The sequence below is a fragment of the Borostomias antarcticus genome (genome assembly GCF_949987555.1).
Source record: "Borostomias antarcticus genome assembly, chromosome: 6".
NCBI classification, from domain to species: Eukaryota; Metazoa; Chordata; class Actinopteri; order Stomiiformes; family Stomiidae; genus Borostomias; species Borostomias antarcticus.
The window spans coordinates 27,990,373-28,014,233 of NC_140239.1; the positions used below are offsets into that span (position 1 = coordinate 27,990,373).

General features: G+C 43.0%; 1 protein-coding gene across 1 annotated transcript; it reads right to left on the bottom strand.

The window, feature by feature from the left end:
• Nucleotides 1–7,822: 7,822 nt before the first annotated feature.
• Nucleotides 7,823–23,750, bottom strand: LOC311310805 (heparan-sulfate 6-O-sulfotransferase 3-B-like; the record flags this gene model as incomplete). Its single annotated transcript, XM_084440377.1, has 2 exons — nucleotides 7,823–8,570; nucleotides 23,212–23,750. 2 exons carry the CDS (start codon nucleotides 23,748–23,750, stop codon nucleotides 7,823–7,825), a joined length of 1,287 nt encoding a protein of 428 aa, XP_084296503.1.
• Nucleotides 23,751–23,861: the final 111 nt, after the last annotated feature.

Sequence of the window (23,861 nt, forward strand, 5' to 3'; positions counted from 1 at the left end):
ACATGCAGTACTAAATATACAGTATACAGTTGTCACCTTATGTAAATATAATGTTTTTGCGCTTCCTTTTGTATGACGTCTAGAAGCAACCTTTGGCATGCCTTACTAACTGATGCGGAGATGCAAAGCACTGGAAACTAGACAAACGAAGAGTGCACCAAGAGACAAAGGATAAACCCAAAGATCCTTCCGGATACACTGCTCGCATTGCTCCCCAACCAAAAAGCAGACGCCACGGTTACTATAGGTCATGGTTACAGTAAGGTCGTGGTCAGGTTATGGTAAGGTCATGTTTGTGGATAGATAACAAGAAGGCGAGTGTAGGGTGAAAACCTATTTTGTGTCCGTTGTGAAGCGTATCCCTGTGTAGCTCTGTCACAACTAGCCTGATCCAGTCAAAACTCGGTCTGTATTCACATGCTCCTTGGATGGTCCCGTTTCCCGAGTTGTGAAGTCATTCTTTCGACTTCGGTGTGTTCATGAGCTTTTTAGGGATAATGTCGGAACAACATGGATGCTACAAAGATGCGTTGTATTATTATGCATTGTATTATTGCTCAGACCGCTTAAACAACATGCTGATAGCTGTTTCCTGTTTTTGCATGACCACGAACATCAAAGAATGACCTAAATAAAACCACTAAAATACTGCTTTACCTGACTTATCTGGGTTAAATAACTTCAAACTAATCTAGGTCACTAAACTTAACTTCTAACTAATAACGGTCACTCTACGTGCCCAGTAACTAACTCTTCTGGTAACCTTTATTTTTTATTGAACCTTTATTTAAAGGTGCTCAGTTCGATTTTTTTCGCCCACTAGATGGGGCAGTGGTGCAGCGTATCAGATATAAACAAGTGAGTGTTTTCACTCCATACGGTGCCGTTCAGGGGGTGGGGCTCAGCGCAGGCTGGCTTCACTCATAATAAAAATAAATTCTGCATTTGCTCCACAGGCACTACACTGTTGGCTATATTTACTGTACAGATAGTTGGACCTGGACCTATTTATTGCATGTATTGGATTATAAAAAAAAAAAAAAAAGTAAATCGAACAGAGCACCTTTTACCAGATAAAAACTTGTTGAGATGAAAGGAAATCTCTTTTTCAAGAGAATACCATATGGCTTATCTATTACCTTATTCAATTACATGTGAGCAAAAATTTGATCTGCAATACGTGGATTAATAAAGGGTTTATTACCACCGACCACACATTTACTGTAGCCCACCATGTTTCTGCCTATGATGTCACAAGTCGGCAAGTGGTCAATCAACATTCTCGATGAGTTGTTCCGACTTGAGGGGGTGTTGGCGTGAATTTTCCCAGTCAGGCTACATGTTTAAGAATAGTTTATGAATAGGCTACATTGGCCTCTGTACTGTATCGGATAGGGTATGAACTAAAGCACTTATATTATTCAGGACAACTCAATGTCCAAAACATAAAGTCCAGCGTGCTTCAACCAAGTTCTGGATGGAGAGTTTGGTGCTCAACAGTAGAGGCCAATGAACGATATAACGTTTCAACAAATGTGTCTCTGAGGGAGACACATCTGTCGAAACGTCAGTCACCACCCCTGGAATAAAACGTGCAGACTATGAATGAGTGCTCCAGATTTATTTTGGGAAACACCCAGATAAACGGCTTTAAATACAACTCCATGTCCATGTCTCCTGAGTGATGTCAGTTTAATGTGCTTGGTTTTATGGATGGATTTTTGTCGCTGTGTTGTGTTTCACATTTGTTTAACTGTGTTATTTAGGCCTGTTTTAAAGTTGCAGTGTGTTAATTGCCTAATATGTACTGTAAATATAGCAAATGTTTGAATGAGTATTGGTTGCTTAACTTTGTACATGTGCAGTCACTGAATTTGTTGTTTGTTTAGCTATAATTGTGTCTCTAGATCTGAAAGCACATTGGCTCTGCCATGGGCTTGTAGGTCACTGTAGGTCAGTGTCACATCTCCCACCTTCCTGCTTTACTACAGTTTCAGAGGAGATTAGACATCCTTTTGCTGGTTTGTGACCAGCTTACTTCCTCAACAAATAACCTTAATGTACTGTATATCTCTTCTAAATGGGAAAATAATGTGCTTAGTTCCAATATGAGAGGATTTAGAAGATTAAGCAATCTAGACCTATGCCACTCTCAATGTAATGTATAACAGTAATGATCTACTGTTCTTTTATCCTCTACAAAGGGGAGGAGTACCACACATACTGGACTGTAACTAATCCATAAGCAGCTACTGTATAAACCGCAATAACCACTAGTGTTTATTAGTGCTATTAAAGGGGAAGTGTGCTATTATGGACATTTAGCCCTATTTGTGATCTGTCTATCATGCCAAACACCTAAAAATATTTGGATTGGGATACATATGATACATTCATAGGAGAGCATACTGAGACTGGTAAGATTACACCCTGTGCTTCCTGTCTGGAAAAGTACATTTATTGTAGTTTTTCCAACGCATTTACAAGTGCCCCATTGACTACCATTGTAGCCCAGTGAGAGCCTGCAGAAAAACTGCAGCTAGCTCAATACTAGATCGATCAGTGAAATTATGGTCTCTATGCTTCAGGCTCATGGTAGACAGACCACAAATATAGCTAAATGTCCAAAATGGCACGTTACCCCTTTCAACACTATTGCTGGGTGTAGGGGAAAGTTCTATCAGACTAGGGGAGAGGGGGAGGTCACAAATGCACTGAATATTATGTTGAATGTAATGCGATGGTACTTTCGCTCTCCCCATAAATGTGCCCAGACTGACGGATATTCGCAGGAGTATAAACCTGTTTGTAGACCTGGAACAATCGTAGCCGCTACTACTCTATGCATTTGATTGGTTGTTACTTTGGGAAAGCATGTACTGCTTATATGCATGCAGGATGTTTGACTATGCTGTAGTCTTGCAGAGTTTAGAATTAGGCTGATGATGGTTGGATGGTAATGTTATGTATTTTGTTAATATCATTATAGTATTATATATATATATATATATATATATATATATACATACATACATACATACATACATACAGGTGCCTCTCAGAAAATTAGAATAAAAAAATATAATAAAGAACATTAGAATAATGTGGAAAGTTTTTTTCCGTAATTTAATTCAAAAACTGAAACTTTCATATACTATAGATTCGTTACATATGTAGTGAAATATTTCAAGGCTGATTGCCTCCATGCCACGCTCCACGTTGATGCAGTAATTTGTGCAAAAGGAGCCCCCACCAAGTATTGTGTATAAATCAACATGCTGTACAATAATAAAGAACAAAAAAGTCTTGAAATATTTCACTTTGTGTACTGGATCTAGAAAGTGTTACGGAAAATAATGGACTTTTTCACAATATTCTAATTTTCTGAGATGCGCCTGTGTGTGTGTATGTATGTATGTATGAATGTATGTATGTATGTATATATATATATACATACATACATACATATATATATATATATATATAAATAATAATCAGATTTTGTGTTTTCATCTCATGTTCCTCCAATCCATGTCCACAACAAAGACTAAAGTCAGTTATTGTCAGTTTATCAAATATTATCGACTCTGTGGCTTTGAGGGAAAATGCAATATGTACAGGACAGGTCACCCCACATAAGTGATATCTTAGGGAATGTTTTACAAGAGTGGTGTAACCATAAATGTAAATATATAAAGACATTTTATTTTTCAATCTCTATTAGTTGTTAGTCTTCTTGATGATTTGAAGTTGAACAGTTTTAAAGTCTCATAATATTTTTGTAACAAACTGATCAAATTGAGCCAGTCTCTGTATTTGTGTCTGAATTGCTTGATGAAGTTGACAAATGAGAAAATAAAGATTTCAAACTCAGAATTTGAACCCTCCTCATCATTTACACCGAGTTGAGTTTCCACACTGTTTCACAGTGACTACGTTTACATGCACACCATATTCAGATTAAGGTCAATATTCTGGTTAATGTAATATTCCAAATAAGGTGTTTATATGCGCTGTAGCAACTGGAATATTCCGTTTATATGTTAATTGGCATATTCCCGTTGTTCAGCGGGAAAATCAGATGAATCCGCCTGGAAATAGTTGTTACTATAGTAACGTTAGTGTTGGTAGCTAGGTTGTGGTTGTTGAGTGAGCGTCCTATAGCTAGGGCCATAATGCTTGTTTCCTACATAGTCCTCCATTATTGTCTTCTCCTACTTGCGCTTCTGAACCACAATTTAGCTACAACACTCCTGTTGATCCACTTTGTCCTGAACAATGGAAGACGAGAGCGAGGAGAAATGGCGAACAAGTTTATCGCCCTCCAGCTTCTGCCGTTCACGCCAGCCAGAGCCCCCCGGACAAATGCTAGTCGCCATCTTGTGCTGTCACCACAACAACAATACCCAGGATTCCCTGTGAATAAGCATGCACAGACGTAACTGAATATTCCGGTAAATGTCATTTTACGATTAAGGTGTTTACATGTCAAAATATTCATATTCAAACAGGTATATGCCAGGGGTCTTATTCGGAATATTCTTCAATCGGAATATGGCCTTAATTTGGTTCGGCACGTGTTGACATGACTCTTGCCCAACGGGAATATTGAGCATATTCCGATTAATACAGGAATATGATGTGCATGTAAACGTAGTCAGTGTTAGAGACTGTTCATAAAAGTCCCAGCACCACCTTTGAAATCATATAAAACCAAAAACTTTGTTTCTAAGTATCAGTACCCCAATATCACTGTACGTACATGCTGATGACATGCATCATGGGAAGAGGTCTGTGTTTTCAGAGTGCCATGCTACTGTAGTTTATTATGGAATTGTTGAAATAAAGCATAACACATAATACTGAATAGTACCAAGTGGTCAGAAAGCACTTTCTTTCACCTTGCTCAAATCATTCAAAAACAATACAACTTTATTTCACGGTCACCTGTGCCTAAATCTCTGGTCCATGTGCCAGAAAGACAAGGAGCTTCTGGGATGTTTAAATCACAGGACATGTTGTTTGCAGTAGCTCCCTGCTAGCGAGTTTATAAATTAATCCGTTGTCTCAAACCAGACTCATGCACATCAAGAGATTCATTTTCCTTCAGAAACTGATGAGCATGGCTCTTCTGATCGACCTCTGTTTCACACGATAACCACCAGAGGGCACTGTAGACTGCTCCGATCTGACAACACAGCATTTCCAGATAATACACATTAATAGCCTACTCATTGTTAAGAACAGGTTGTAATATCATGAGTAGGGAAATGACTAAACACACATACCCTTCGTGTCTGGAGGAGCAAATAAGTGCTATCTGTAGTTGGGTATGTCATACTGCTTGAACAAGCACGACCTTAATGGTGCGGTGTGTCAGGCCCTGTAAATAGTGACCATAAAATAAGAATGACACCACCAGACAATGCTGACACAGATGGACAACATGTTTCTACAGTACAGTAGTACACATCATAGAAATGGTAGATGATTGTGGGGTCCCTGTGAATGAGAGGAGGAAGTCTAGTCATTTTGTTTAATTCAAATGAGAGAAATAAAATATATTTTGCAGGAGAGACTTACAGAGAACAGTTGTTGGTCTGGGGTGTTGTGGAGGGGCATCACCACCATGTGGCAGGAACATATTGGACACGCTTAATGGTGGGTCGTGGACGTACAATTAAAAGGGGCAGTTGTGATGGTGGGAGCAGATGGACTGCATCTGAGAATAGAGAGAGAGGCTATTTTTGTCTAAAGACGTTTTCTCCCTCCTACCTCCTCCCACTCTCCTCCTTCATTAGTCTATTTTCTCATTCTCCTCCTCCTTCACCATCTTCTCCTCCTCCTTCACCACCTTCTCCTCCTCCTTTACCATCTTCTTCTCCTCCTTCACCATCTTCTCCTCCTCCTTCACCATCTTCTCCGTCTCCTTCACCACCTTCTCCTCCTCCTTCACCATCTTCTCCTCCTCCTTCACCATCTTCTCCTCCTCCTTCCTCCTCCTTCACCATCTTCTCCTCCTCCTTCACCATCTTCTCCTCCTCCTTGACCATCTTCTCCTCCTCCTTCACCATCTTCTCCTCCTCCTTCACCATCTTCTCCTCCTCCTTCACCATCTTCTCCTCCTCCTTAACCATCTTCTCCTCCTCCTTCACCATCTTCTTCTCCTCCTTCACCATCTTCTCCTCCTCCTTAACCATCTTCTCCTCCTCCTTCACCATCTTCTCCTCCTCCTTCACCATCTTCTCCTCCTCCTTAACCACCTTCTCCTCCTCCTTCACCATCTTCTCCTCCTCCTTCACCATCTTCTCCTCCTCCTTCACCATCTTCTCCTCCTCCTTAACCATCTTCTCCTCCTTCTTCACCATCTTCTCCTCCTCCTTCATCATCTTCTCCTCCTCCTTCACCATCTTCTCCTCCTCCTTCACCATCTTCTCCTCCTCCTTCACCATCTTCTCCTCCATAAAGTGGACATTGTTTCCTGAAATTTTATCATTTTGACTTAATTGTATTTTTGCGTCTATTGTGGCTTTAGGCAGTACATTAGTCGCAGAACCATTCTAGTACAGTAGGTCTTAATATAGAGACCCTGTGGGTATGTAGAGATATAAAAGCATTCATACAGTCTGCATGTATTCTGCTGTGGAAGTGAGTCATGGCCAATAGCTTTAAGTGATCAATTTGAAGCTGTATTCACCAGTAGACCGCACCTAATGGTTGAAACGTCAGTGTGATCCCACATGATGTAAAAGTACTCCAATTGTTTCTGACAGCCTGTCTTTAATGCCCCTGGCTGATCTTCTCCAGTGTTTTAAACAGGGATCCATCAGCCTGTGTAGATGGGTGAAACTGTGTGAGGGAAGAATATGCCAGACAGTATCAAGAGCTCCCTATGCCATAAATAACCTCAACAGGAACAGGATCACACGCACACGCACGCACACACCCACACACACACACACACACACACACACACACACACACACAGAGAGAGAGAGAGAGCTGAATGTCCATGAAGTCAGTAAAGGAAAGCTTCACATTAACTTTTCTTGAACTTTTATACTTTTATTGAACAGCTCTCCTGCATAAAACAATCTCCTCATATTTTCCTTGATGCGTCAAATCAACCTTAAATAGAATAACACCACGCTGAACAGGTAGATTGTTTAAAACCCAACTCACAGGATTTAAATAACAAAGCGTAAAATGACAGTCAATGAAAAATAAACACACACAACTGCGCAATGCAATAAGTTGACCACGTCTTGGCAATCACGATGAAAAGTCTTAGTAAACACACATCAGTTAAATTAAGACACTATTGGGCAGTTAAAGATGGGGCTTCAGAGAGAGTTGTCAGATGTGGGTTACAGAGAGAGAGAGAGAGAGAGAGAGAGAGGGAGAGAGAGAGAGAGAGAGAGATAGAGAGGGAGAGGGAGGGAGAGAGAGAGACATAGATAGATAGATAGATAGATAGATAGATAGATAGATAGATAGATAGATAGATAGATAGATAGATAGATAGATAGATAGATAGATAGATAGATAGATAGATAGATAGATATAGAGAGAGAGAGAGACAGAGAGAGGGGGAGAGACAGAGAGAGAGATAGTAGATAGATAGATAGATAGATAGATAGATACTGTAGATAGATAGATAGATAGATAGAGAGGGAGAGAGAGAGAGAGAGAGAGAGATAGAGAGAGAGAGAGAGAGAGAGAGAGAGAGAGAGAGAGAGAGAGAGAGAGAAAGGAGTAAAGATAAGACAGAAAATGTTCCAAGAACCTGTATTCCCCCTGCTACGCCCTGCTATACCTCGTTTCACCACCGTACTACTTGGCTACTGTAGTCCTCTGTGGTGGCTAGCACCACCTCCTCCTCTTCCTCCTCCTCCTCCTCCTCCTCCCCCCCGTCCTCCAGCCTCCTGTGTTTAGAGGCGGCGTCCCTGTGCTGACGCTGCCTCTCCCGCCTCCGACTCCGCCTCTCCTCCAGGCGCCGCCTCTGACGACTGTACTGGTAGCGCCGCAGGAACAGCTCCTTGGCGTACTGGTACAGCTCCACGTCCAGCGCGTTGAGGCGCTCGATGCGGCGGCGCGCGCCGCCCTCCCCGATAGCCACGCTGGCGGCGCGCGTGCTGTTGATCTGCGTGAAGGGCCGGATGAAGCGCAGGGCGAACGTCCGCTCGAACAGGAACTGCGTCTTGCGCTGGAACTCCGTCAGGCCGTAGAACGCCATGTTCCTGAGGTTGGCCTTGGCGCTGGCCAATAGGACGCGGCCGCGCTCCCGCTCGCCGGCGGAGGAGGCGTTGTAGCAGCCCACCAGGCTGAGGTCGGCCAGCATGCGCACCTGCCGGTTGTTGGCCAGGTTGGAGGGGCAGTCCGTGAACTTGGCCAGGGTGACGCCCGTCCAGTCGTCGCCGCGGTAGCAGGCGGGCAGCTCGTCCTCGGTGGGCGGGCGGCCGTCGCACATGTGGAGGGCGCTCTTCCAGGTGGCGCCGCGCTGCACGTGCTTCCACTCGCTCAGGTAGCGGGAGACGGGGTCCCTCAGCATGGTGATGTAGTAGAAGTTCCTGCGGGACGAGACAGACGGACACATTTAGCCGTGACACCGCGCGGGCGCCTAGGCTGTGTTCCGAATCGCATACTTTTACTTATTACTACCAGTACCTACTAGCTGCCCTTAGAAAGTACGTACTTTGCAAGCAGTAGGCATCCAATTGGGACATACTACCTTGTCATAACATTGCGCCTTGAAATTCGCCCACATCCGTCGCTGTCCATAACGCAACATTCGTCTACAGCTGTCACGACTCGCACATGTGACGCACATTTCCGTTGCGCACAGGATTGTGGGTCAGAATAGCCAGAAAAGCCTGCTGGCTTGCATACTGCAAAATACGACCGGATGTAGTAGGACATCCTGGTATTTTTGCCATACTGCATGTGGCATACTATGTATTGGGACATACTACATCCTGTTTTGTCATACTATATAGTAGTGTAGTATGCGATTCGGAACGCAGCCTGTGAATCATTCCATTTTTTATTTTCAAACCTTTATTTATACTCGTAAAGCACTGAGGTTTCCCTCATTTACAGTGTTGATGAGTTCACACAAATACATAAATAACAACAGAACAAATGCAATACAATAAAAATAATAACAATAATAATAACAACAACAATAATCATTAAAAATAAAAACCAGGCCAGCAGGGCAGCCATTGAGCCAGGGAAACTCAATTCCAGCCAGATCCTGTATGACAGATGTATCACTGCTATTATAGTATAAAGTACCATACAACTTTATGCAAGCCATCCTTTATGATGTTCCAATCAGCTCTGGTTGTCATGCAGCAGAGAGAGGGAGAGCAAGAGAATGGTGTCATTTGCTCTCTCATTTCCACCGCTGCAATGATAATCCACTGGAGGGGATAACCATCGTAAACGTGGGCCAATAATAGGAATGAAGAAGAACATTCAAGAATGTTTTTCATTAAAAAATAAATAAATTAAACTTCCAAGTGCACCGAGGCCACAGCCTGCCATGTTCAAAACACTCATTATACATAAGAGGCCTTCCTTTATCCTCCCTTATTAATGTCCTGGATCCTTGTACTAAACAGAATAACAGAAATAGCCTAGTGGCAGTGCTTTTAACATGGCATTTTGAGACATGTGTAACCACTGAATTAAAATGTTCAATCCATTGTCTACTCAGCTGCCCTTATGAAACAAAAATATATTGCGATATATTTGAAAATATAATGTAATTACAATACACTTCCATATATAGGAAACTAGTTCTTATATTTTCCAATATACTGCAATATATGAGATATCAGGATTAAGTATGGTATACTGTAGCCTTAAGCTATAAATGTAACATTGATTAAAATATATTCATGACCAGAAACACTTGTGAATGTTATTAAATCTATCAATGGGATGATTCAATAGAAGATTAGTGTCATTTTGATAGAGAACGCACACACACACACACACACACACATACACACACACACACACACACACACACACACACACAAACACACGCAAGCACACACCAACACACATCAACCCAGGTGAATATCTACGCAGTGCATACTGTCAATGAATCAACGCACTATACCGCAGTGCAAATAAGCATCTGGACACACACTAGCAAGAGGTGCAGAGACTGTGATAGCAGGAAGTGTAGCGGGATGGTAGGCCTCCATCATCTGCGCAGCTAACCACAAGACAGTCCAATCAATACGTCTCCATGCACGGCAGCCATTTTCCGTCAATCCGTTCCATTGTGACCTATTGACACAGTGCTGCAAATGTCAGACCACTCTGGTTACTTGTGTCAGGAACACGGGGAGTGATTATGAAGGTCAAGGCGGGTCAACAGAATAAGATCACACAAACAATAGATCGGTGCATTTTATCTCCCTGCAGAGCACAACGGGAAATGATAAAGACATGATGGCTTTATCTCTTATAGGCTGCGAAAGAGTACAGTTGAATATACAAGCGATTTCAGATCTTACACCACTGCTCTGACTCAACCAGCAGACGACTCCATGGAGGTGTTGTTGTCCTCGAAAACCAATCACTCATGTCCTGTAAATGCAATCCTCCAAACTACAGTTATATGAAGATGAATTATATCCAGTTGAGCACTGCCTTCTACTCTCTGCTGAATAAGATCAAAACAGTCACCGCTAGAAAGAGAGAGAGATGCTCTCTCTCTCTACAGCACTACAGTAGGACTTGATACCGTTTGAACCTTATTGTTAAATTGGAATTGGATAATCATATGGCATTACAGTAATGTCATTACTACACAAGACTGAGAAAGTCTTGCCTCCCTCTTTCTTGTACAACAGCTACATGGTTCTCCTGCGCAGTCTGTAAATCTGTAAATCTGTAAACTAATTTCTCACAAATCTATCCCCAAAAGATCTCGAGTCTCAACTCGAGATCTCTCAATGCTGTGGAAATAAACAACACAATAGCTAGTCCTTATTCTCCCAGTAAATAGAAGGGCACTGAGATAGGAAGCCTGAGTAAATCTGTCCATTCTAGGATAAACCTGAAGAGGATGATAATACGCTACTTATTAGAATGATGTATCATGAGGTAATTTTTACTCATAAATCATAAATACTTCATAATATACCATAACACAGCACATTCAGTTCAATGCACTTTCAACAGCACAGGAGAGGTTTCTACACCCCACTGATAAGATAAGTGTCTCTTAGTCAACTGGGTATGTAGATCTGGGTTCATTGGCCCAGAATACCAAGCCTACTATCACAAATCTAGGGGTCAAAATGAACTCTGACCTTATGCTCGCTAGCCAGATCAGGGCTGTCATTATATCAAGCTTCTTTCAGTTGAGGCAGCTGGCAAAAATTAAGCTAATTCTTTCAAGGCAGCACTTTGAGACAGTAATCCATGCCTTGGTCACCTCTCGGCTGGATTAATGCACTGTATGTGGGGGTTAGTGGGTCCTCCATTGCCACCTTCATGGTACAAAACGCCGCTACGCGTCTGTTGACTGGCTCAGATAAATATGAGCATATTTCCTCCATTTTAGCCTCACTCCATTGGCTGCCCATACGTTTTAGGATTCATTTCAAAATTATTTCATTTGCTTTTAAATCCCTAAATGGTCTTGCCCCGCCCCCTACCTCTCTGAGCTGCTCCACCCTTATACACCTGTTCTATTAATACATCCATGTTATACACCCACCCGTTCTCTCAGGTCAGCTGATCAGCTGCGCCTGAGTACCTGAAAGTAAGCGTGAGGTCAGAGAGGACCGGGCCTTCGCTGTTTCAGCCTCTCAACTGTGGAATGATCTGCCTCTCCACATTAGACAGGCCTCGTCACTGCCCGTCTTTAAACGTCTCCTTAAAGTCGCACTGAAACGGACGTTTGAGATCATCTAACTTCCGTAGTTTGACGTATTTCCGACGCAAACAAGCTATGAGGGTGGGACATAATGTTTAGAGGAATTTTATTGGAACATTGACAAGTGGCCGGGTTTTAAGAACTTTAGACAGATTCGATAGAAGGATAGAGTTGATTGACGGGTGGACACTTGTAAGGCGTTGACCTATTTTGTGACCTATTTGTATTTGCATGTGCCTTATGCCTGTGTGAGCTGTGTGTTTAAGTTTTTATTTATTCTTCTGTACAACAATGGTCCTTTGTGGTTTTTATAGTGCTTCTACAAATAAAGTTGGATTGGATTGGATTGGATGACTGACTATCCAGCCAGACTGTGAAACGCTTTGGCCGCTAGGCAGACACTCAGTGCTGCATGAGAGGATATACAGTACAACCATATCAGGCGGATGATCATAAAGATAGTGGAGCAATTGGATAGAGCCCTGATACTAGAGTAGGATCCCATATTATTACCCAAATTTCAATTAAGAAAAAAAGACTTCCTAGTCACATTATCCGCCACAATTGCAGCTCTGTCATCTCAGCCTCTAACTGGGCACCCAGAATAGCATTTCAGAGACGTTGATGTGTGATCCACTTTCCTGTTCCAAACTCTCCAGCCCTAGCTTCTGCTTTAGGAGCGGCAGGAATATCATAGATATTGGGGTCTCTTCAATGCACAGAGAGCCCATCCCCCACAGTAATTGGTAAGCTCAGGAATTATATGGCAACTACATATGTGGAATGTGTATGCATTTCTCCAATATACAGAACACAAACATGTTATCATCATCAGATGAGTGAAAAATACAGTTCATGAACTGGCTGTCGTAATATGCTAAAGTGTCCATGTGGCTTAATATATGTAGGACAAACTCAGCGCAACCTGAAATCGAGAATAGCAGAGCATAAGGATGCCATTAGAAATGGTAACATGGACTATGCTATCGCTAGACATTATAGACAGAAACCACGGCTCTGTCGCCTCTCTTAAATGTATTGGAGTAGAGAGGGTTCTTCTTAATCCAAGGGGAGGAAATGTAGTCCAAAAATTGCAAAAACAAGCATATTGGATTTTTACTTTGAACTCTATGGAACTGCATGGCCTCATAACTGATTGATGTAATCAATCTCCTGCTCACAGATGAATGTAGCTGATTTAGGGAGAAGGGAGGACTCCCTCACTTTGCCTCACTACCTTCCCTCTCCCTCTTTTTATGTACTGTGGGGATACAGTATGTAGTCGAGTATCTCTGTTTAAATATATGGCTATTGGTCCTGTGGATATGTTTTGTAATGTACTGTTATTTTAAATATGAATGATGTAATGATCGTATGTATATGTCTTCTGCTTACAGATAATTCACCTCATTGAGAGAAGAAAGGCAGGACAGTCCCTCTCTCCACCTCCCTCACTATCATCCCTCCCCTATGCAGGGATACATACATACACCCCTATTTACATATCTATCTAAATTGGCAAGAAGGAACTCGTAGTTCAGAATAATCATATACTGTATCTCTATTCCCTACATACTGTATCCCTGCATAGGGGAGGGATGACAGTGAGAGAGGTGGAGAGAGGGACTGTCCTGCCTTTCTTCTCTCAATGAGGTGAATTATCTGTAAGCAGGAGACATATACATAATATGATCATGTTCTTAGCCATTAGACAAATATATTCCAGGAGCTTGCCCCAGGTTGCCTGTTTCAATATCTGTGTGGTCTGTATGGCTCTATGTGCTACTAACCCTGTTCTGCCTTCCCTCTCCCTAGTGCCTCTCTCTCTCCCTCCTATCTTCTAACCAGGTCCAGTGGATGCCCCACTGTCACCAGCAGACCTCCCGGAGTCCGATAGATACCCCCGTGTCTGCTGTGGATGTCGTAGCATGTCCGTAGAATGTTCTCTCTCCTATGATGCTTTTAGCCTCTCTTACTCTGAAATGTAATTTAATGTAATGTATTGCTTTATAAATGTTCTTAGCTGGTAGACAAACATACTCCTGGAGCTTGCTCGATCGCCTTGTTGAGAGGGGTCAGGGAAGAATTTTTACAGCTCACTTATCTGGCCCCCGGGTGATTACTGTTTTTTTGCTTCCCTCTGGAATATGTAGAGAGTGGGTCGTATGCCCACCTCCCTTGTTCTCTGTAAAGCGCATTGTGTTGCCTCTGGGTATGAAATGCGCTATATAAATAAAGCTTTGATTGATTGATTGATTGATTACATCATTAATATTTAAAGTAACAGTATACTTCAAAACATGTCCACAGGACCAATAGCCATATATTTACACAGAGATACTCGACTACATACTGTATCCCCACAGTACATAAAAAGAGGGAGAGGGAAGGTAGTGAGGCAAAGTGAGGGAGTCCTCCCTTCTCCCTAAATCAGCTACATTCATCTGTGAGCAGGAGATTGATTACATCAATCAGTTATGAGGCCATGCAGTTCCATAGAGTTCAAAGTAAAAATCCAATATGCTTGTTTTTGCAATTTTTGGACTACATTTCCTCCCCTTGGATTAAGAAGAACCCTCTCTATTCCAATACATTTAAGAGAGGCGACAGAGCCGTGGTGCTGTATAATGAATTGCTTGATGAATTTATTGTCACGTCTTCCAGTTTGTAGAATATGTGGATGCGGTAACAAAAGGCAAGTACAGTATACTGTAGCCTACGTGACCATATATGGAGTTTCCTCAGAAGGCTGCCACTAATTAGACCAATTGTAGACACAGCCTATACATAAACACCTGTGTACGCCATTGTTTAGAGTGAACCTGATGAAGCCATGGGCAAAACGCACTGTTTGCAATGCCGTGTAAAATTATTTAAAATATCATAAGAAAAGTAATTTATCCTTCTTGTGTGCGGTGAATCTACAATTGATTTATTTGCTGTGTCTGTTGACTTCCCTGACATAAATTTCCATTGTCTCAGATAAAGAGATTCAAACACAAAGCCAAATATGATTGTTGGCACTACAATACCTAGCGAGGCAATTACACACTTGAGGCTAGGAGACACTGGGAGAGCAGTTGGGGATTTGGAGACACGAGGAGAGCAGTCGTATAGATTCAGGACACACTGGGAGGGCAGGAATGGGAACAGTTGTCTTTACTTACAACAGACTCTTGTGATCTAGCTCCATTTGGATAAAACAACAAAACAACTGTGTCGCTGACATATCCCTGCACCAGACTAATATCTGTCAGATAACCGCGTGGCGTATGCTGACTAAATGAAACACCTTAAGATACCCCCTACCTCCCCCGATTGTCTTATCCTTAGGTCACCTTCATCTGCACTGCAAACAGACCCTCATTGATTTCCCAGAATGTGGGGCGAACGTGATGCTTCTCTTGCAGTCTCCCCACTGCCTGCATTGGGCCATATACGAACTCAGTCCATAACGAAGACAAAACGAGGGACACAGAATCAATATTGGCCAGGATAATTCTCATTCATTACCAACAAGGACTTCCTGAGATGTGCATTCCTTGAAGATGTCTGTTAACTGGTTTATAGAAAAACTGTTCATTACGACTAGGCTTATTAGTCACCATTACTGTCAGAAAAACTGAATTCAAAATGCTGCATTGTTAAACAGAGCAAATACACATCAGTTGGTGTCTCACAACCAAATGGTAAGGAATCCCATTCAACAAATGTTAAAAGCACAAACAATTTCTCCCATTGCCTTAATAAAACTCTCCCTTCAGTAGGGTAAGTCCATTCCATCTTTCAAAATGTTCAAAACCTACAAGATTAGTCAGGGCTGCCAAGCCTGGCACCCTTTTTACTACCGTTGATTACCTCACTTCAATATTTCAAACCTTTATTTAAAACTTAATCTAGGGCGGCCCACATTTTCAAAGATGCCGACAAGCATTGGTGGCGCTAGAATGTTCAAGGTGTCGACATGAAACTTGGTGACAGGAGTCACGGGACTGTACCCGATCAGTGTGCCAAATTAAGTTGTGACCTCATTTCCTTCACTGCCGATTTCATTTGGGTGCAGCGGGCAAATGCTTTCGAAAAGTAACAAACCATCTCATGACTTTTGTGAGGGTTGGTCTAAAGATCATCTGGGCCAATTTTGGTGAAGATTGAAAAACGATTGTGGCCTGTGAAATGTCTTTACACTTTTTCATAAAATCCAATATGGCGGGACCAAGAGAAAAAAAGTCTATGGTGCAATGAATGGTCCCTGGCAGGGCGGTATACCAGGGTATAGCCCTGAATAGGGCTAGGCTTGACAACCAATTAGGGAGGAGACAACATCATTAATGTAAACAGTGAAAAGAACAGGACCCAGAATTGAACCCTGAGGCACACCCTTTCAGATATGCATCTGATTTAGACTGAGCATTTCCTCTCACACAAATACTCCTGAAAGCAATCACAGGCCTTCTTATCCATATCATTAAAGTATATATAGATTTGTAAGGACAACAGGTGATCAACTGTGTATCAAATGCTTTAGACAGATCCACAAACAAAGCAGCAGTGTTTCTTCCCGTCTAATGCATATACAGTACTATACAGTGTCTGTGACTAAGGTGATGCCTGTGCTATGATTTGCTCTAAAACCAGATGGATGTGGACTCCATATTGAACTATGTGAAAGGTACAGTAAGAGATAATATAAATGTATATCAAAGTAGAAGATGAATGAATAGGTGAGCAAATCTACTTCACACAGAGGAAAGAGTGTTGGGTAAATTAATTGGGTAAACTAGTGAAGACCTATGGGAAAAGAATGGGGGAGCAACAGTCTAACCTCCAAATAATGTTTGACACTGTAGGATAAAGAGAAAGATCTGGCCGCAGAGCACATCAGCATATTGGTAAGGAAAGTGTCCATCTACTGCAAAGGGAAAATAGAACTGCCCTGTCAAATAGATTTAATAAAGGCCAAACTAAATCAAAATGTATAGCAAATCTGTAGATTCACCGTACAGGCCGCATCGGACATCTCCACTAAGGATATACCTTTACGATGTACCTTATGATGTATCTTGAGACGCCCACTAAGGGATAGTCTGCGAAACACTCGTAGGAAAAACTGTCCCTTCACCAAGGTATACCTTAAGAAGCGTCGTAGATCGCCAAGGTACATCGTAACTGGGAAACATGGCCCTGATCTGTCTTACACTTGTACCTTCACACACCACGATGCTGCTCTCGACTGGGTGTGAAACTGGTGAGATAAATGATCAGATGGACCAGTGTTTGGACCCCCAGTGCAGACCTTGTGCAAGGGCCATGTGGAGCAGGGGATGCCAGTATCAACCCAAGCTTTCCACCATCCTCGGGAGGCCAGCGTAATGATCCAACACTGCACCACCGACGGGGGGGACAGAGAGAGAGAGAGAGAGAGAGAGAGAGGGAGAGAGTGAGAGAGAGAGGGAGAGAGAGAGAGATGGAGAGAGAGAGAGAGAGAGAGAGAGAGAGAGAGAAATTGAGGAAGAGAGAGTGAGATAGGAAGAGAGTAGGAGAGTGAACGAGAGAGAAAGAGAGAAATAAAGAGAAATAGAGAGAGGAGGGGATGAAGTCTGCCAAGTGCGACCAGGCTGTGTAGAGAGAGACCAAGAGAGAAAGAGCGACATGTAGACAGACTGAGAGAGACGAAGATAAGACTGACTGACAGACTGATGGATTAAATAACTCACTAAAAATGCATAAATGTCCACTCAGATTAATTTACTTGCTCAAATTACGTAAAGTTTTCACCAATGGTACCATAAGCCATGATTTAAGGTGACATTCATTTGACATGTCGTCATGGGATTTTGACGAAAATGTGAAAAGTGATTAAAATAGCCTGTAGATGCTGCAATAGCTTAACACTTCTCGCTTGGCTGACACTGTTGGACTAACTAACGGTGTTTTGCATATTTAATCGATTCATATTTTTGACTCATCTATCATTGCCTCACCCTTGGAGCTTGGACAGTTTGATCATGCACGTCCACAGTGTGCACTTGCACTCAATCCCAAAACACGCAGAAGAATAGACAGGGCATGTTACACGATATGCGCCACAAAATCCATTTCGGATGCAGTGGGAGAGAGAGAAAGAGGGAGAGAGAGAGAGACAGAAGGCGGGGGGTGGGGGGGGGGGGGGGAGTAGAGAGAGAGAGAGGGGGGGGGGGGGTGCAAGTGCTGTGCTGTGGTCTCTACTGGTCTCAGATCTGAGATGCTATTCTGGGAGGTAAAAGAAAAACCCTGGGGATGCTGGTGTAGGAACAAGAGAGGAAGGAGAATTTTACCGGCAGATTTGATCAGGTGTGTGTGCGCATTTGAGTGTGGAGGTGTGTGTGGGGGTCTGTGTGTGTGTGTGTGCAAGGAGAAGATAGAAATGCGTAGAGAAATGGCAATAACTTGGACCCTAATCAATGCCTCGTGGAATGAAATACTGTACACAAATCTGCTATACTGAATGTTCTTCACCACAGAGTGTATGAGATTGGTCTGACCTTCCTTTGACATCTTAATCGCCACAGCTTTATTATTACAATCAAAGCCTGCCAATCATCATCTGTCTTGGCCTGGGTGGGGATCCGTCTGGTTTCACACACACACACACACACGCACACACGCACACACACACGCGCACACACACGCACACACACACGCACACACACACACACACATGCACACACACACACACACACACGCACACACACACACGCACACACACACACACACACGCATGCACATACACACAGTAGAATCCCTGTTGTGAAATGTTCAAAGCCACCCACATTTCAAATGAAAAAGAGAGAAACACTAGAGGAAAAGAAATGGGAAAAGAGAGAGATGTCTATCCTGTCAAATGCACTGGCTTAGTCATGCGCCTCACATACGAATGAAGTCGTCAGGTTTCTGCATAAATCTGGATCTCCGACTTAATCTTCTCTGAGATGATAAAATCTGTCTTTGGCCGTGATAATCTCCCATAAGGATAGTGTGGAGCTTACCCACATCCTCTCAATAAAACCTCACTACAATTCCAGATATTAATGCATGCTCTAATCCCCCAATAGTGAGTTTTCACAAGACAGAATACCCGTTGTGGGTTAATTGTTTTTTGGGTGCATATTAACTGCAATGCATTATACAGAATGAATGTCACCACATTCACAATAGCCTGTTGTAGGGGTGAGCATCATGAAGCTGATGAACCAGTGAGTGACCACACTGACAAATTGACCTTTCCGTTCTCTCCCTTTCTTCCAGAGCAAAGGTCGCGCCAGAATGATGACGTGTGAAGAGCCAGCAGAGGTATCGCACTGTAACCGAGTTGATTTGGTTAAACCTATAAATATGGAAAATAAATACTAGCCACACGTGCCGTCGAATTGCTAGCTTTTTGGTGGCCTAGCTGGCTTTTGGTGTTTATAATAGGCGGTCATGTGTGTTCGTAATTATAATTTTTTAAATTATACTGTATATGTATATATATATATATGGTACATATATAATAATAATAACAAATAATATTGTTGTTATTGTTATTTATTATTGTTATTGTTATTATTGTTATTATTGTTATTGTTATTATTATTATTATTATTATTATTATTATTATTATTATTATTATTATTATTATTATTATTATTATTATTATTATTATTATTATTATTATTACAGGACCTCAAGGGGTTTGCATTAGCCACACAGCAAATGACACGTGAATGAGCAGCAACAGAATACACACAACACACACGTGAATGAGCAGCAACAGAGTACACACAACACACACGTGTATCTTCGGCGGTCGCTGGTGGAAAGTGTGCTCTGCATTTGACCCGTCCAAGCTGTCCTGCTCCAGGGGCAGCCAGGAGCAGCGGGCAGCCTCGTCAGTGTCCTCCTCGAGGGGCAGCCAGGAGCAGCGGGCAGCCTCGTCAGGTCCTCCTCCAGGGGCAGCCAGGAGCAGCGGGCAGCCTCGTCAGTGTCCTCCTCCAGGGGCAGCCAGGAGCAGCGGGCAGCCTCGTCAGTGGCGCCCGGGGGATCAAGTCCAAGTGCTCAGTCCACGTCCTGGTCAGGGACAGGACTGGAGAGCGTTCTGTTCTTCTGCAGGTTTTTTTTTTAACATTCTTGCTGTGAGGTGACAGTGCAAAGCACCGCGCCACTAGTAAGCAAATTGTCTGTAAGTCAGGTGACCCGAGATCGAACCCAGTGTGGGCAAGTGAGGGTGGAAGTGATACTGACGAGCGACGCAGTGAAACCTGTGACAGTGGTGCTAGTGACTGGATACCCAGTTGGGCTCAGCTCGACCAGCTGGGGTCGCTGCGGTGTGTGGGATGAGTTCAGAGGGGTGTCACCGAGTTCAATTGGTTAAAATAACTGGTCACACTTTACAATAAGGGTCACAAAAAACATTAGTTAACTGTTAACTAATGCTTATTTAGGGTTAGGTTACTAATGTTAATTAATACCTTAGTTAGGGTTAGGGTTAGGTGAGTTAACCTTAGTTAACATAAATAACATTAGTAAATGGTTAATAGAGACATTAGTTAACTGTAACTTAATACTTGATAATGCATTAACTAATGCTTATTAATGTACCCTTATTGTAAAGTGCTCCTCAGTATCAATACCTCCCACCCACACCATCGAACCGCTAGCTTCCCGGCGGCGTGGCTGGCTAAAGTGGTGTTTATGTAAGGTTGTCGGCGTCTGCAAGTCAGAGGACCTGAGATGGAACCCGGCGTGGGCGAGTGAGGGCGGAACTGGCACTGACGAGCGACGCGGTGACACCTGTGACACTATACTGTAGCTGACACTGTCAGTCAGTGATGTACGGTAATATGGAAGCATCTGGAGGACATACATCGCAATGAGAGACATCTGGTACCGAGCAGAGATACACCCACGTCTAGGTCTATTTCCTGGATCAATTATCATCCCTCATCACCACCTCCGTTCATATTTCAACACCTTTGTACCTAACACTCGTTGACAAACTTGGTCCCAATCTGTTGAGCTGTGACATTCAGTGTTATGAGGTATAGAACACTAAAAGTGACACTCATCCATCTTTTGTTTTCTCCACAGTGACTTTTTGGATCTGCGGATACTGGTGGGTTCATATTATCCAATCTGAATGCCAATCTCCCTCAAATTAAGGAGTGCGATTTTGATTTAAATCTAATCTCCGATGCTAACAGCACATACTTATACAACATCCTTGTCTGCAGCCTCCACATGGGCATCTTGTGCTTGGGATTTAACACTAACAGCACTTGAAAAATTGACTCAGCCAAGTGTGGGGCAAGATTAATGTCTGAAATTTGCCACCAGATATTGTTTTATTACATTCTCTGCTTTGGGTCTCAGTGAAACATGGTGGTGGAAGGAAATGATACACAGTCCTAGTGAATGTGCTGTGTGCCCGAGTTCAAACATATTTATCACCATCTACTGTATGCAGAAAGATCAAGCTGACTAATACATTTCAGTCTGTTGTAATAGTTGCAAACCTACAATGTTGCATACAGATTCCCAAGTCTGAATGTATGTGGATTGGAGTGTCCATTAGCTGGTCACTCTTAATAAGGGCATGCTCCCTTGGTCATACACAGGTGGTTTGCCTTCATGCCTGAACTACACTGCGCTGTAATTGGTTAGTCTCACAATACCAGACAATTGGAGATCTCCTCCTTCTGAGTGTCTGGAGATTTCTACGTTGACATAGCTGTTGAACAGCCGGTAACAAGACTAGGCCTATTGCTTTGGATTGGTTTAAACCTGAACAAACCTACGCCCTAAATACTTTGGATTGGTTCAAACCTGAACAAACCTACGCCCTAAAGACTTTGGATTGGTTCTGTGCCCTAAAGACTTTGGATTGGTTTTAAACTCTCAAATTGTTTCCACCCACTTTACGAAACGAAATCCGAATGAAAGTCCTCAGTCTCTAGTTGAGCGAAGCATTTAGAGACTGACTCATCAGTCTGTAATAGGATTGGCCCCTGACCCGTAGGATTGACCCCTGACCCCATGGCCATTTTCCTTTCCTTTACCTTTCCTTTGCTCTGGAGATCATGGCTAAGAAGGCTTGCCCATTGAAACAGACCTGAGGTCGGAAGGCCTGGAACATTCTAGGAACATCAAGCTATATGCCTACGAACGATGAGCTGTGATTATGAACATGCCTGCTGTATAGGACCCAGCAGCTTGGGGATTCATCCTCGCATAGTCTGACTCAACGGAAACGTTTTGGGCCTTGCATTTTGCTAATTACTGCTCAATCATGTTGATGGGATATGCTGTCGGCCCAATCAGACTCAATCTAGACTATGTGAAACAAGAGGGAGGAGACAGATGGAAAATCCAGAAATGACAACACTGGATCTTGATCTCTCCCTATCTCTCTCCATCTCTTTGCAAAACTGCCGGGACGTAACGCAATCTGCAATGAATACAACCCTTCATGAGATTGTCCACAGTGCACACTCTTTATCTAGAGGTCTCGATGGCACGGTCTGGCTGGAAGCGCTAAGCCGAGCCGGTGCCTGGCAGCGCCGCTGGCATCGGACCTGGCAGAGGGGACCTAGGACTTGCCGGGTGCCTGTGGAGAGCACTAAGGGTCACACGTGGCAGTTGGTGTCTGTGACAAACAAGACAAACAGATGCTAGCTGTGAGCCTGTACTGGAAAGGCCTTGTTTGGGTGCTTCTCAACAGATAGCCACTGAGAGTTGGAGTAAAACAGCTCCACGTGAGCTTCACATCCTGCCTACTAGAATATTATAGCCTCCATTTCCCAATAAATGGTCTTTTCACATTAAGTTGTGGTTTCATTGTTATAAAAGTGTTAATAGATTTATAGACCCGTGGAAAGTAGTCGGCAGTTCCATACGTGAAAATCGTTCCGGTCTTAAGTCTCTCGTTTGATGATCTCCAATTGCTCCTCGCGACAGCAATAAAACCCTTGAGGATTTTCACAAAATATGCTCTTTCACCTTCACCCATGATGCCTCCATCCCAAAGCTAAGAATGAGTATCAGAATCAACAAGCAAAAACAAAAAGACACTGTATAGCCTACATGAAGGAGGAAAGAGGGGGGATAAAAATTAGACTTTGAGCCAATGTAGCCTATAAAACTATCGAAAAGCACACGCACACACACACACACACACACGCACACACACACACACACACACACACGCACACACACACACACACACACACACACACACACAGTGCCTGTTTCTGGTGAGTGACGAACACCTGAAAGAATTAAGACCTCACCGACGTTTCTTCTGGGCATCCTTCTTGTTTTTTTTATTCATAACTACAGGCACACAGTTAGTAAGCTCTGTCCAGTCCGCGTGTAATCCACAGCTCCATCCCGTTGAGAACCGGGAGAAAAGCCAGGACTCCGCTTTGCCCGGTCGGTGGCATGTACATTTTTTCTGTCCAGGCATGCAGTCACAAGGTTGCTCGAGTCGAATATTTCTGACAAGGTGCCGCCCGAATGTGGTCCCCCCTGTCTTCTGAATGTGTAAAAACACGATAACATCGTTTTCTTTTATATTGAAGTCAATGCGGCGCTCAAGGTCTCGATCACTGAAATTAAATTTGGAGGGGATTTTAGAGAGCCCGTCTTCTTCCATCTCTTGGTCCATGTAAATATCGTTCCCCGAATATTGGCGGAATATTCCGCTCAACTTTTCCCCGGTGCTGAATTGACAAGAGTTACTACCAGCGGGACAGATGTACTGATATCCGATCATAACGAAAAGAACCGCTAGAATCGGAATCAATAAGAGTTTATTCAACTTCTCCATTGTGACTATAGAAAAAAAAAAGACAAGTCACGCCATTTGAAGGCTAGGCTACAGATAGACTGGATGTCCTTATAAAAACAGTTGTCCTAACATGTGTAGTCCCGGTTGCTT